Source organism: Erigeron canadensis, chromosome 8 (assembly GCF_010389155.1).
Source record: "Erigeron canadensis isolate Cc75 chromosome 8, C_canadensis_v1, whole genome shotgun sequence".
NCBI lineage: Eukaryota > Viridiplantae > Streptophyta > Magnoliopsida > Asterales > Asteraceae > Erigeron > Erigeron canadensis.
Window position 1 is genome coordinate 25248184 of NC_057768.1, and position 14369 is coordinate 25262552.

At 34.8% G+C, this 14369-nt stretch overlaps 2 protein-coding genes across 3 annotated transcripts; both read left to right on the forward strand.

Moving 5' to 3' along the window:
- The first annotated feature begins 293 nt into the window (after positions 1–293).
- Positions 294–10886, forward strand: LOC122579115 (serine/threonine-protein kinase TIO). Its single transcript, XM_043751222.1, has 23 exons — positions 294–362; positions 1247–1338; positions 1448–1522; positions 1679–1771; positions 1893–1967; positions 2307–2399; positions 2966–3029; positions 3130–3214; positions 3678–3750; positions 3823–3891; positions 3993–4073; positions 4162–4261; positions 4339–4461; positions 5132–5252; positions 5381–5552; positions 6515–6613; positions 6694–7224; positions 7323–8438; positions 9083–9316; positions 9394–9537; positions 9650–9730; positions 9830–10018; positions 10455–10886. Exons 2-23 carry the CDS (start codon positions 1249–1251, stop codon positions 10698–10700), a joined length of 3954 nt encoding a protein of 1317 aa, XP_043607157.1. The 5' UTR covers positions 294–362; positions 1247–1248; the 3' UTR covers positions 10701–10886.
- Positions 10887–11973: 1087 nt separating this feature from the next.
- Positions 11974–13356, forward strand: LOC122579617 (protein SOB FIVE-LIKE 5-like). Of its 2 annotated transcripts, XM_043751822.1 has the most exons (4): positions 11974–12523; positions 12896–12959; positions 13093–13187; positions 13261–13356. In XM_043751822.1, exons 1-3 carry the CDS (start codon positions 12164–12166, stop codon positions 13164–13166), a joined length of 498 nt encoding a protein of 165 aa, XP_043607757.1. In that variant the 5' UTR covers positions 11974–12163; the 3' UTR covers positions 13167–13187; positions 13261–13356. The 2 variants fall into 2 exon arrangements, with proteins under 2 accessions (XP_043607757.1, XP_043607756.1); XM_043751821.1 differs by having other exon boundaries at positions 11975–12523; positions 13093–13356.
- Positions 13357–14369: the final 1013 nt, after the last annotated feature.

Genomic DNA, 14369 nt, shown 5'->3' on the forward strand with positions numbered 1-14369 from the left:
ATACTGATATATATATATGATATTTTGTTATCTAATAATAACATGTTTAATATATTGATAAATTAAAAATTACATATTTTAAAATTTAATTATATAAATATGATATTATGTGACATATATGAAATTTAAAAAAAAAAGATAGTAGACATTCTAATTTTTCCACCGAGTGTTTTAACGAGCGGGAAAAGGAATAATTTCAAATTCCATCAATCAATCACTCTCTCTCTCTCTCACACATATACATATATGCATTGACGAGCTGTATCTATCTATATCTACATATCTGTGTATCTCTAATTCGCTCTCTATCTAAACAAAATCAACCTTCATTTCCAGCTTTCACTCCAACTTGCTCAGATTCGGTACGTTTTCATCTTCAATTATGTTTATTTTCTTTATATTCATTTCTATCCAATTAGATTCAACTATTTTGAAACCCTAATTCCCAAATTACATATCTTTTTCTGATAATTACTCATTTTCTCCCACTGTAGGTTGATCTTTAGGTTAATTTGTTTATGCTTGACGTATCTACTATCAATTGAAACCCTAAACTGGATTTGTGCTATTTTGAAATGTTAGAAATAAAGTGTCGAACCGACAATAAAGGCCGTTAGACGTAGCCGTACTCCCCGGACCAATCGATAATACTAAGAAACTCGGAAAGTGTAATTTTGATGAAATTTATGGGGTGTTTGGGATTGCTTATTTATTAGTGCTTTTGTGCTGGAAAAAATAAGTAGAAGTACACCTGCTTTTAAAAAAAGTGATTATTTTTCATAAAATAAGCTGATAAACAGTTTCTGAAAATGTGGTTGTTGCGCTTATCTGCTTGAAAAAACAAGCAATAAGCAGATAAGTACGCAATCACAAAACCCCCGTTACTTTATAATGGAACATAAATCTAGGAGTGTAACAGACCCATTATTGGTAATGGTTCCCAAATGATCAGTCCCACAGTCAAGTTGAGAGAGGTAAATTATGTGACATTATATATGGTTAAATCGGCATGGGTCTTGGATTTGAAACCTAAAGTTGTTTTGCATTTTGAATTTCACTGTTAACGTTTTTATTAGTTTAAAATTTTGAATCTTTTATGCTACTAATATGTTTTGATATCATGATATGTTTCTCCAATATGCTAAGCAAAGGTATTATGAACTGGTGTTTATGAGATAAAACGAGTGATTAGTTAATGCCTAATGGATTAGATAATCACTGCTAACAGTATAAATTAAAGTACCAGCAATGGGAGTGGAGAATTATCATGTGATAGAGCTTGTCGGAGAAGGATCTTTTGGTAAAGTATACAAGGGAAGAAGAAAGTTCACCGGACAGGTATAAGTAACCCGATAGTTACTATTTATATTCTTTTTTTGTATTATTCATATGATAAAATGTATTGATTATGTCTTGTTTTATTTATGTATCCGTCTGTTTGTTATAGACCGTTGCCATGAAGTTTATACTAAAGCATGGTAAAAGTGAAAAGGACATTCAAAATCTTAGACAAGAAATTGAGGTATTCATGTTTATATATATATATATATATATTGTGTTTGTATAGTATTTGTGGTTAGGCGTAGCTTGTATGTTGAGATATTGCCATTACAATTTAACATTAAGTTACATTCGTGGGCTACATTTGTTGCTGTTTGATGATGTCTACTTTTCGCAGATCTTGAGAAAGTTGAAGCATGAGAATATTATTCAGATGCTGGACTCCTTTGAAAGCCCGCAGGAGTTTTGTGTTGTCACCGAGTTTGCCCAAGTGAGTAATTCTGTATGACTGATTGGTATCTTGTATAAGCATCACTAAGTGTTGTATCTAATTAATGTTATGGTTGATTGTATGATTATATCTCGTATTGATTGAATGCATTTTCATCTAGGGTGAATTGTTTGAGATTCTTGAGGATGATAAATGTCTTCCTGAAGAGGAAGTCCAGAAAATTGCAAAGCAGTTGGTACATTTACTAACTTAGTTAGCTATTCATCTATTCAAATTTCACCATGTTTTGAAAATATGAAAGTAACTGAAATACAACCTAAATGTATGCTTATGGCTATAAAGTACACTATTGGATTTAAGGCTTGATTGTTTCAATTTATGAAATAATATATATAGATGCAAACTACATTATAAACAGAGGTTTCCCCAAAAGAATTTACACTGTTGATACTTTAAACCTTGATTCGTATGCATTTAGTTTACCTAAAGAGTTTATATGTTGCCAATGTTTCTTCATAATAAATGTATGGTATTAACATATGTTAGTGTTTTTATGTCTTCTGAATATTTTCAGGTCAGAGCATTGCACTACTTACATTCCAACCGCATTATTCACCGTGACATGAAGCCACAGAACATCTTGATTTGTGCTGGTGGTGTCGTCAAGGTTAGTTATAAACTCAACAATGGCTTTGGTAAATAAAACAAAATTATACGGCTTAATATCTGTACAGATTGTACCAAGATATTTTCTAAGTGTAAGTAAGATTTTTTATCATCGCGGTATTCTTATCACTTACACACTGACCCTGGAACTCATTAAGAGACTAACTATGCAAGATATATGCTAAAAGTTTCTTCACATTAGTTGCAATTGCATTGACTGAATTAGTGGAGTTCCATGCGTCAGACATGCCAATTTATCTGGACAAAACTGAACATTCGGTTCATAAGTTTCCCACTTGGTCATGCATTGCATTTTATAAATTTAATAACCTATTGATAAAGTACTGAGTACTCTATCGAATTACATGTTATTGTTAATGACTTATCGTGTTTCTAGTTTTACTTTTACTAACTTGATTCTCATCGCACATTTTTTTTGGAAGGAAATTTTAGGAATTGTGTTGGATCCTTTTATGAGCTGACAAAGAAAGCTGTTAACTTGAACATGTATATAATTCATTGTTTGACTAACTAGCCACAATCATTTCTTATATCTTTATGAAACAGCTATGTGACTTCGGGTTCGCAAGGGCAATGTCAACAAATACAGTTGTTTTACGGTCTATAAAAGGTATATTTATTCTTATTATCATCTTTGTAGGATCTACACTACCCGACTCTTCTCAGCTCTGTAAGTTTGCTCTGATCTTTCATGCATTCATCTGTTTCAGGTACTCCTCTTTACATGGCTCCAGAATTGGTACGGGAACAACCCTACAACCATACTGCTGATCTGTGGTCCACTGGGGTCATTTTGTAAGTTAATACTGTTTGAAATAAGCCTTTTTTTAAATAAAATTTTACTTATAAAAGAAGGTATTTACTGGAACCTCCCCAAACCAATAATTTTTGTTTAGTTTCTTCAACCCTGATAAGTACTCTTTGCAGCGGTAATTTGCATGGTTTTTTTTTCTTGATGAATGTTAAGTACCTAGCATAATGTTATTTCATTATACTTTTGAGCTACCGGATGGATACATTCATCTCAAAACCTTAACTAGTATGAAAATCAAATTTCACTTAGTTTCTTGTGGAACTACCAAGCCTAGTAATGAGTTTTGATCTCTTTCTTGTGGAACTAAAAAGCCTAGTAAATCAATAGATTAAATTAGATGTGTTTTGGTGACTAAGTTTTTTTCTTTAATGTGCCATCTGTAAATTTTGATCATCGAACTGAATTTAGAATATATAACTTTGCATTCGTATGAAATTGATTCAGGTATGAATTGTTTGTTGGTCAACCTCCATTTTACACTAATTCAGTATATGCACTTATTCGGCATATAATCAAGGTATGTTGTCTTTGAGTTTATTTGTGAAACATGATTAAGTGATGTATGAAATCATTCTTATGCTACTTTTAGGATCCAGTAAAATATCCAGACAACATGAGTTCTAATTTCCGAAGCTTTCTTAGGGGTTTGCTTAACAAGGTATATCTATCACATTTGTAACAGTTTTATAAATGTACGCATATGGCATGTTAGTCTAGTTAAGATTAACTGGTAATCGTTTGTCAAAATTGGGAGAGCAGGATCCTCATAATAGGCTGACATGGCCCAAACTTCTGGATCATCCATTTGTTTTAGAAACCTTGGAAGATGTTGAGGCCAGGGTAATCATCTTCCGTTACTTATTACAGCCTCTAGTTTTAAAATCTTTCATGTAAAGAAGACATTTAAATATGATTGTTATGTTGATAGGAGCTGCGTGCCAACACTGCGGCTTCTAGAGGATGTGATGCTGCTTGGAAAGGGGAGCAACATGTACAGACAACTGGTTTGCCCTCTGCAAATCCTGAAGGTAGGCCTGATGGCAGTTTACCAAATTACCTAACTGACCTTGACTGAGCATAACTAGCTAAAGTGACGTTACTGCAGGTATTAGCAGGTCTCCCACAACTGTGAATGAAAACAGCAAAGCTTTGGGTCAACAGCCGAATATTGAATGTTCACCCCAAAAGGAGTCTGAAAGGATCACTGAAAATGACAATGTACATTCAGGTAGATCTCAATAATTCATATGAATCACAAGTTTATAACACAAATTGTGCCTCATTATCATGCAATTTTTTTTATATGTATTTCAATTCCGTTGCTTGTTGATTATGTCTAATGTCAAGTTCTCCAAGTTATCAATATATAAGAGAAGTATATGCTTCAGGGTAAAAGATACTTTGATTATCGTATATTTGCAGACAGCCTTCTCTGTTGCCTGTGATTGGTGTGTGTGTTTTAGCATAAAAGTACATTTGCTCTTTTCTTTGGGTGCACTTACATTGTCCACCTAAGACTTAGTCATGAGTACATGAACTATATTTATCTAGCTTGTATTGCAATATTTGCTGTGACTCATATATGAAAAAGAACATTTTTGTGTCATTGTGTGCTTTTGTATATCTAAGAGGAACTAATATAATTGTGTACAGCCTTCAGTAACATATGAGATATTTGAATCTTTGGTAATTATTCCTCTCCACAAAACCTTTCAGTATAAAGGCACTGTAAAGTTCCTTTGTTCAAGACTTTCTTTCTGTTTGTTTTTGAATGGCCCAAACTTGTTTAACATAGAGAAATCTCTGTGTTGTATATGCATAATCAACAACAGTTATTGTAGATATGTTCGTATAACTGTTGAAGTCAGGATGGTTGATAGGCTATGTTCTCTCAGCAGGTTGCCAGATACTGGACAAATTAGAAAATAACTCTCGCACTGTTAAGGGTGCCAAGTTGATTGGACAAGATAATGAATCATTATCAGTTATCTTGCTGCCTCTCAAAAATCGGCTGTGCAGGTAAAAACATGTATTTAACAATTTCTTGATAATAAGTGTGAAATAGATCTAAATTACTCGTGTACCTTGGGTGTCTTGGTTTTGTATTCTCAGATGTTTTGTTATCTTATGGCGTTTTTTATTCACAGAGATCAAGATGTTCTCACTTCAAACCAGTCCTTGAGAATTCTTTCCAACTTAGTTTCTGCTGGTGCAATTACTTCTTCAGGGGTGCTTGATGAAGTATTTTGGGAACTTATAGGGTTTACTGCCAACATTCTTCGCATGAAAAAGTCAGAGTATAATGACTTGCTAGTTAAGGTATGTAACTTTTTTTTTGTTGAGCATGGCATAGCTACAATTAGTGTTCTTTTCAGCATTTTGTCTTGTTAAATGAAATGCATTCATTGACACACCCAGAGTTATCAAGTAGTCTGCCAAATCTGCTTTTAGTTGCACTTACTCACAGTTAGAGTTGTCAAGATGAGCAGGTTGGGTAGTGGTCATTGGGCAAACAGTTGATTGCGGCTGAATTAAGACTGGGTAGTTCCAGGTTGATCTGGACAAACTTTATTGTTCATTTAATCATATTTTAAAAATAAATCACCGCAACCATTATGAATACATCTTTCTATAGCATCATTTAGTAGGTTGTATGTATCATGGGTTAAGTATTTGGGGATGTATGTAACTTGTACACTTTTACTATTGTGTGAAAACAACTTTCATTCGGTTCATTGTATGTAATTAATTTGCAAAATTGAACGAATCGTGTAAGTAATGGGTTAAATACTGATATGGAGGTCACTCATTGTGCCACGTCTCGGATGCCAAATGGTGCCAAGTTAGTATCCGGCCGATTTCTTACATGATGTGTTCATTTTTGCAAGTTAATTACATACAAGGAACTGGAAGAAAGTTGTTTTCACACAATACGAAAAGTGTACAAGTTACATACATCCCCAAATACTTAGGTATCATAAGCAGATTTCGTGCAACTTTTGAATTTTTTTCTTATCCCGTATTGACTGAAGTTTTTGCTGTGATTATATCCCAAATAGACTCTTTTTTAGGTAAATGAGTCATAATTACAAAAAAGTTGCATGTTCTCTCGCGAACTATTATGTTAAGTACCATAATCTTAAAAAACATCTAATATTCAGAAAATTCTTTTATTCTAAGTTATTAAATTCTGTTTTGTTTTCTTTATATTTCTATCTTCATTTGTTATGCCTTTAAGTTCTTGGTTAGACTGTGCTTGTCATTTACATATTATGTTGCAGTGTTTCTCTGTTATAAAGAAGTTACTGGACACCTGTGGAGGTGGGTTTGGAGATTCCTATATAAGGCACTGGGTTGCCATAGTGGAGCTCTTTAAAGAGGTTATACTTTCAACCAAATTATATAATTAATGCATAACCTTGTAGCCCTGTTTCTATTTCTTAAACTTTGGTGTTTGCAGGTCTTTAGTTGCACGGAAGATGCATCTGGAAGAGTTCTATATGAATCCAGTGCCTGCATTACAATTATCATATCTCGAGTAGCACAGGGTCTGAAAGCATCTCTTGCCACCAAACGAGCCGAGGTGGTAGTAAATGGTTTTAAAGAGATACTGGATCATGCAAAAGCATCGGGTGTAGCAGACACTTTGCTTTCGTGCTTGGTGACTTGTGGCACAAGTCTCATGTCTGGCTCGTCAAATTTGTTACGTGTTGCCTGCGAAGCGTCTAGGGCTATTTGGTCATTGATGGATGCATTTGAAATACTATCTACAAAAGAAAACACACATGTTTTTCCACTTAGCTCAATGTATTCCCACTCCTTGGATCGGCTCAACATTAAAGGAGATAACTATGGATCGTTAATAGGTACAGATTCAGAAAGAATTGTTGATGCAGTTACACGAGCGTTCCTCAGATCCAAAGCTGTACAGGTTGCCTTTTACTATTGTCTTCGCCAACGTTTAGAGGTTGCATGGTCTTCTGGTATTCAGGTGATTATTGTTTTTGTTTTTATTAAGACTATGGAGTACTAATCTTTCATTGACAACGGTATAGTTTGTGATGGTTATATATTTATGTCTCATTTCAGATTATATTAAGGTGTTGTCTGCATAATAGCTCAGTTACAGGAGTTTTATGTGGTCTCCCCAGTTCTTTACCTGCTACTACAGTTGTTAGTGGAGGTGGTGATAATACAATCATTTCAGAGATTTTTTCAATATTATCTCTTTGCGCTGACAAAGATGCCCAAACAGGAGACACAAATAATCTGAAAAGCAAGTTATCCAATCCATGTGCCCTAATTTGTCAATCGTGTCTTCTAATTGCTTCAATTGCACAATCTTTAAAGTCAGGTGGAAGGAATTCTGCGCTATTTATGCTGACATCCTCACCTAAAAAGCAGCGGTCTCGTCTCTCTGACCTTGCCCACCATTATTCTTTATGTGATAGAATTCAGAACTCCTTTCAACCTCATTCTATGTCTGCCATGCTGGCACTTGCATCCATTTTGGCCCTTGAAAGTAACGCTTCTGTTGAAACATCAATTGCTGAAATTGCTGTGCCTTTAATTCCGCGTAGTGCCACACTTTGTGATTATCTCAGGATCTTAACAGATGATGGGGGAGATAAAATAAGTAAAAGCAAGCTCTCATACTGGCACGGGTTTAGGGATGGTTGTGTTGGGTTGTTAGATTCCAGATTAAAGTGGGGTGGCCCCTTAGCCATTCAACAGTTGTGTGCAAGTGGCATTCCTCAAACTCTTCTTGATTTATTGGGAAACAAACATTCAGATGAGATTGGATTATCATCTGTTGGTGTTGTATGGACAATTTCCTCATTATGCCAGTGCCTTCCAGGTGGCAGTGCAACTTTTCGACAGGTGTTGCTTAAAAGGGAACATGTAAAACTTGTGTCTGATTTGATATCTGATGTACATCTTAAGCTTATAAGGTGCTGGGGTGGACCTGGTGGAGGGAAAAATGGGGCCAGGGATACAATTAATGCTGTAATTAACCTCTTGGCATTTCCATTAGTGGCCGTGCAAACTATACCAAGTACTCCAGCTGCTGCTGCTGCCGCTTCAGTGAATAGTGGTTTTCTTTTGAATATGGGATCTCCTGGTGCTAAGGTTTGTGCTGATGACAAGGATATGGTAAGAGCAATAGAAGCAAGCATGGGAAAGTATATTCAAATCCTTCTAGAGGTATATAATTCTATATTCACTTTTTTGTTTCTGAAACTTATCATGTTATGCCCACATTTTTAAATAAGCATCATATATGTTTCACAGTAATGCAGTATAGCCTTTTTTTTTGTAGAGTGGTAAAGTCAACCCAATTTACCTAGGAATGGGTTGATTTGGGTTTGTTTTACCCTTAATGGGCCAAAGGGGTAAAATGCAAAGAAGTATCTAAAAAGAAATAATCAGTGGGTCATATTTAACCAAAGTATTATTTTAATAATGCATAACCTTTCCAGATAAATTCACTGAAAGTATTTGATTATTTTTGATTTAAATAAAACATGTTTTGTAAATATATTTAGTGTGCTCTTATATGACACTGATCTACATAAAAAGTAAAAAAAAAAAGGATTAAATAAAGTGTTTCATGCAAATCTGCTTGTGCTGTTTTGACGACCAGACGTGCTCGGAATCTTTTTGTCGATTCGGGGGAAGTTCTCGTTCCTTCAATCCATATCCATAAACATCTATTAAAGTATTGGACCGGCCAATTTTTACCTGTTACCCAAGGGGACCACATTTCAGGGGATAAACCATATCAGGTTTGCATGTTTTACAAACGAGTCTACTTGGTGTGCTTCGCTAATCTATTTTTCAATCTACAGGTAGGAATTCCTGGCCAACTAATTAAGTGCCTGGAACTTGTGGAGTTAAAGGATGCTGCAAGACCTGTTGCCTTTCTTGCCAAAATGACTAGTCATCGAGCACTAGTTGTTCAACTACTTGGCAGAGGTCTTTTGGATCCAAATCTAGTTCGAAGGTTACTTGATGGTTCTTCACCCACAGAAGTCGTACTGGACATTCTGTCGATAGTTTCAGATATAGCTCGAATGGACAAGGTCAGTTCTTGTTACTGTTTATCTGAAACATCCTTTTTTAAAAAACGATCTTACTAATTATTAAAATTTTGATGCAGGATTTTTATCAGCACATACATGGTGCAAATATCTTAGAACCGTTGAAAGGCTTTCTAACACACGAAGATCCCAATGTGCGGGCCAAGGCATGCAGTGCTATCGGAAATATGTGTCGGCACAGCTCTTACTTTTATAGTTTGTTGGTTAGTATCAACAATTGTCTGCCTACAAAAAATTTGTTACCTAACAGAAAATTCCGAGATGATAATAGAGTTAGTATTCGTAATTCCGACTCAACTATTTCGTTTCTTACAGGCAAAGCACAGAATAATTAGTTTGTTGGTCGATCGCTGCTCTGATGGGGACAAACGTACTCGCAAGTTTGCTTGTTTTGCAGTAAGATGCCATTATATTTGTAATTAGTTCTGACTTCTGATGCAACAATATCTATACATATGCTGCAGGAGTACTTGCCTGACTTGACTTGTTTTCCAGATTGGTAATGCAGCATACCATAATGACTTCTTTTATGAAGAGCTGAGGAGATGCATACCCCAACTTGCAAATTTACTGCTTTCGGCAGAGGAAGACAAAACAAAGTCGAATGCATCTGGTGCTCTTAGCAACCTTGTTCGCAATTCCAATAAACTATGTGAAGACATTGTCTCTAAGGGAGCAATGCAGGTACCTTGCATTTACATTCCATCTTTTACCGAGATTAATAATAGTACTTTGTCAGTTGGGCAAATTGCATAAAAAGTGGTGATTATTGATCTTTTTTGCAATAATGGGTAACCTTAATTTTGAAACAATAAAAGGGGTCATTAATCGATTTGAAACAAATAAAGGGGTACCATCGTAAACCACCACCATAAACAACCACACCCGAACAATGTGTTATCCCTTATATGTTTCAAATTGATTACTAACCCCGTAATTGCTTCAGATTAATCTGTTACGCCTTTTTTTATTAATCACAAAATTAACGTTATTTCTTCATTGAAAAAAAAACCCATTTATTTCCTCTTTTGGAGCATCTTCCATTCTTGCCCTTCTCAAATTATAGTTCAATGTAGTAGCAATCCCTCCAAGTTGTTGACTATTTAAATGGTTATTGTAGGCTTTGTTAAAGTTGGTGGCAGATTACTCTGTTGTTGCCCTGAACCCAAGCAGGAAAGATGCGATTAATGAGTCACCTATAAAGATAGCTCTTTTCTCATTAGCTAAGATGTGTGCACACGCACCTTGTAGACACTTCCTTCGCTCATCAGATCTCTACCCAGTTATTGGACGACTCCGTCAGTCGCCAGAAGCAACTATTGCCAACTATGCATCTGTCATATTCAATAAAATCTGTGATGCTTAATCTATGGCCCCTTTTATTGATTTATATGTAAATAGATTACATGTTAAATTATTTGTAAAGAGACTAAAAATTTTCATTGTTATTTGAATGTTAACAATTAGTGTAGCTCCTTGCAATGCTAATTAGTGATTTGTAAAATTTTTATATACCAAGAGTTCCCTGTTTAGTTTTGTTACTTTATGATTATGTTTGTGAGTTATATGACCACTCCAAGTCTGCGACGAGAGAAAGTTTTTAGTGCTAAAACTTACAGGTGGTAACTATATCACAATATGGCTTCTTAAATTTAACCAAAATATAATCCCTTAAATGATTGATTCATATTATATTCCGTGTCACTATCAGTCATATAACTATCCTTCTGATATGTCATACTAATCATATGATTCATATCTTTATCTTAAACATATGTTAATAATCCAAAAATTTTATGGTGCATGTTTTTCAAAGAGAAGTAAACCAGGACAAAATCATAGAGTAATTACTAATTAATGAATAGTGCTTATCCTGGTTAGAAACAAATGTCGTAAGTTTCAAAGATCATATATATATGCACGTGAACAAACATAGTGAGATTGTGTTAATTTTGTTCCAAATATCAGGTCCACCTAAACATAGGTTAGTAAAATATATCTATTTTTCTTTTAACCGGACAGGCTAGTGACTCACTCGATTATCTCCATTACCCGAGTGCAGGTTCAAGACCACCAACAAAAGAAAACCCATGCATCACAAGTAAAAATCCTCGGCCTAATATGAAACGCTAATTTTTTTTAATCATATATGAGACTTGAACTCATGGCCTTCCCATTATTAAAGTCATTGGGTACCTCATCTCAACCACCATCACTGAGGATCATTGGTTATATATAATTGTGTTTCATAATTCGTGATATCATATATCAAAATTGGCAATGGTTATATATCTAATATATGTTTGGCGTGGCAACTAGATAAGCAGGTTTTAGCCATAGACCAAAAGGGGGGTCAGGGTTGGCATCGAGCTGGCCTTTACATTAACGTGGATCAATTTCTGACGGACGTCCCTTGTTATATACCACACCAGGCCATCCATCACTATATTGTCTCATCCCTCCAATAATTCTATCTAAAAGATCAGAAATGGCCAACTGGCACTTTTCGTTTGATTATAAAATAATACTGCCAAATCATATATATAGAGCTAAAGACAAAAATACTCTGGGATTTGACTCTTCTTATTTTTCCATTTTATTTTTTCTCTTGTACTATACATAAACATATTTTTATATCATACACACATACACATATATTATATCTTTCATATATGCCATAATACAGAAGCCACGTTCACTTTTTACATTTAAGCTTATAGTTTGTGTCTCCTATATACTAGCAAATCAACCCTCAAAAACATATATATACAAAAAATTATATATTGAAATTTAATATCTAGTTTCATTAATTGAGCTAGAAGATTGAGTATGAACATGTCAACTTCTGAATGTACTAGTGGATGTGAATCGGGTTGGACCATGTACTTGGACCAATCCGTAAATTCGGGATATGATGAGAAATGTGAGAAAGGAAGTGGTCATGGTGATGGAAAATGGCCATATGTGAGTATGGAGCAGGATGAGGAGGACGAGGATGATTTATCGATGGTTTCTGATGCATCTTCAGGGCCAAGACAAAAGTTTGATGAAGATGATCAAGAAAATATATATGTGTTTGATTATGCTTCTCAAAGCAAAACGAATAAGGAGAGGAGCAAAGGACGATTAAACGAAAAGAAAACAAGTAACGATGTTGATGATACCGCTAGTTCCACTTACATCTCCAAGGTACGTACGTACGTTATTTGATCTCAAACACTTCTAAGTAATTCTATAGTAGTTAAAAATGAAAAATTATATCAATAAAAAGTATATATAAAACTCAATCGATTCATACAAATTATATCAAGGGTACGTGATACAATACCAACAGAAACTATTTACGGTCAAAGTCAGGAAAAAAATAATATTCAGTATATCAAACTTAGACATTTAAAGTGGGACTGAGAGAGAGTATATATCATCATGTGTTAAGTACTGTATATATGTTATATTTTCATGTGAATTGTACTATTACATATATGTGCTTTTCCTAATATGTGACCCAAGGGCATATGCTAACATGTGATTTAAATATCGAACTAATTATTTATTATATAGGCAAAATCTGGATTGTTGAAGAAAGTATCATCAGTTGCAAAGAAATGTGTACCAAATAAGTCAGGTACGTATTGTCATTATTTTAGTTAGAATTTTAGAAACTTAATAATTAGTTAGTCCGCTATGTATTTGTATTTTTGGCTTTATATATATATATATATAAGAAGCTATATATGGTCTTTAATTTATGGTGTCAGGGGAAATGAGAAAAGGCAGTGACTACTTTGGTGCTCAGGGCTCAAGAGAATTGGGATCAGCAAGAAAGAATTAGGAGTGCAATAGTGCATGTGGGGTGAGACATTAGATTTCTTAGGATCTCAATTGGTTAATTTGTTTGTTTATTTATTTTCTTGTTTTCTGTCTAGGCACTGGGAAACAACCTGAGAACATAAGTGTATTTCTGTTTATTGTTATCTATAAGACAGCATGAAGCTAGCTAGCTTTCTCTGTCTTTTTCTTTACTACTAGCAGCTAGCTAGGATACGTTCAACACGTATATACGAATCGATCGATATCTATCCTTGAACAACGTACATTAAAATGATCAAGAATCTAACTAAAACTTCTGTGTGAGCTTTCAGCTGAAAAGGCAGGACAGAAGCTAGTTTTAGTCGTTAAAGATTTGGCCCGGATCTAGCTATATTTTTTCTTCACTGAAATCTAGGCCAAATCGTCCTGAGTGTGTATCTTGGCGACAATGAATCAACGATCATTTTTTTTTGAAAAGTGAATTTCGCTTGAAACTTCGTGTCGCGATTCGACAGGGAGAGATCTAGCATACGTTGTCTTAACCGGGTCCGCGCTAGAGAACTCTCTCGAAGTAGAAATGCCTATTTCAAATACTCTACGGGGGAAAACCCCCTACTAATCTGCCCGAAAGCACGACGATTAATAGGGGTAAACCCTGCCCCTCAGACTTAAATCTGGGTATACCCAAGTCAAGCCCTCATAGAAGGACTACCTTATATCTCAAAGTTGGTGGAATGGTGATTCGTAAGACCTATATGTCATCAGGGGAACTCCAAACCACTACACCAACTTATCATTGATATCAATTATCATCTATATATAGTCCATGAGCTATATTTCATTAGGCTTCTTAATGAGTCAGGAGATCATGGGTTAAATGCAAGTTCACTTAGTAGACAACACTGAAAAAAACATTATAATGGAAAGCCTCAATGAAACGGCAAGTACACTGTGTTAAAACTTATGGTCTCTGGACTCAAACTTTAATAGAAAATCTTGGCAAACATGCAAAGTTAACTAGCTAGAAAGGTAGTTTTGTTCTTGACAGGTTCAACCAATATATCTAAAAACTTGAAATTAAGTCAGAATAATCGTACGTTATATACCTCAAGTACAATCTATATATGTATATGATGATTTTGTTTAGGATATATTGGCTTATGCTATAGAAATACCTCATTTTGCTAGCAAACACCCACCATAAGGGTGATTTTCGTGTGGCTGT

Coding starts and splice junctions, on each gene's coding strand:
- LOC122579115 (XM_043751222.1), top strand. CDS start 1,249: ATGGGAGTGGAGAATTATCATGTGATAGAGCTTGTCGGAGAAGGATCT. Junction 2,400..2,965: donor GTGCTGGTGGTGTCGTCAAG/GTTAGTTATAAA, acceptor TTTATGAAACAG/CTATGTGACTTCGGGTTCGC. Junction 9,538..9,649: donor CTTACTTTTATAGTTTGTTG/GTTAGTATCAAC, acceptor CGTTTCTTACAG/GCAAAGCACAGAATAATTAG.
- LOC122579617 (XM_043751822.1), top strand. CDS start 12,164: ATGAACATGTCAACTTCTGAATGTACTAGTGGATGTGAATCGGGTTGG. Junction 12,524..12,895: donor GTTCCACTTACATCTCCAAG/GTACGTACGTAC, acceptor TTTATTATATAG/GCAAAATCTGGATTGTTGAA. Junction 12,960..13,092: donor ATGTGTACCAAATAAGTCAG/GTACGTATTGTC, acceptor TTATGGTGTCAG/GGGAAATGAGAAAAGGCAGT.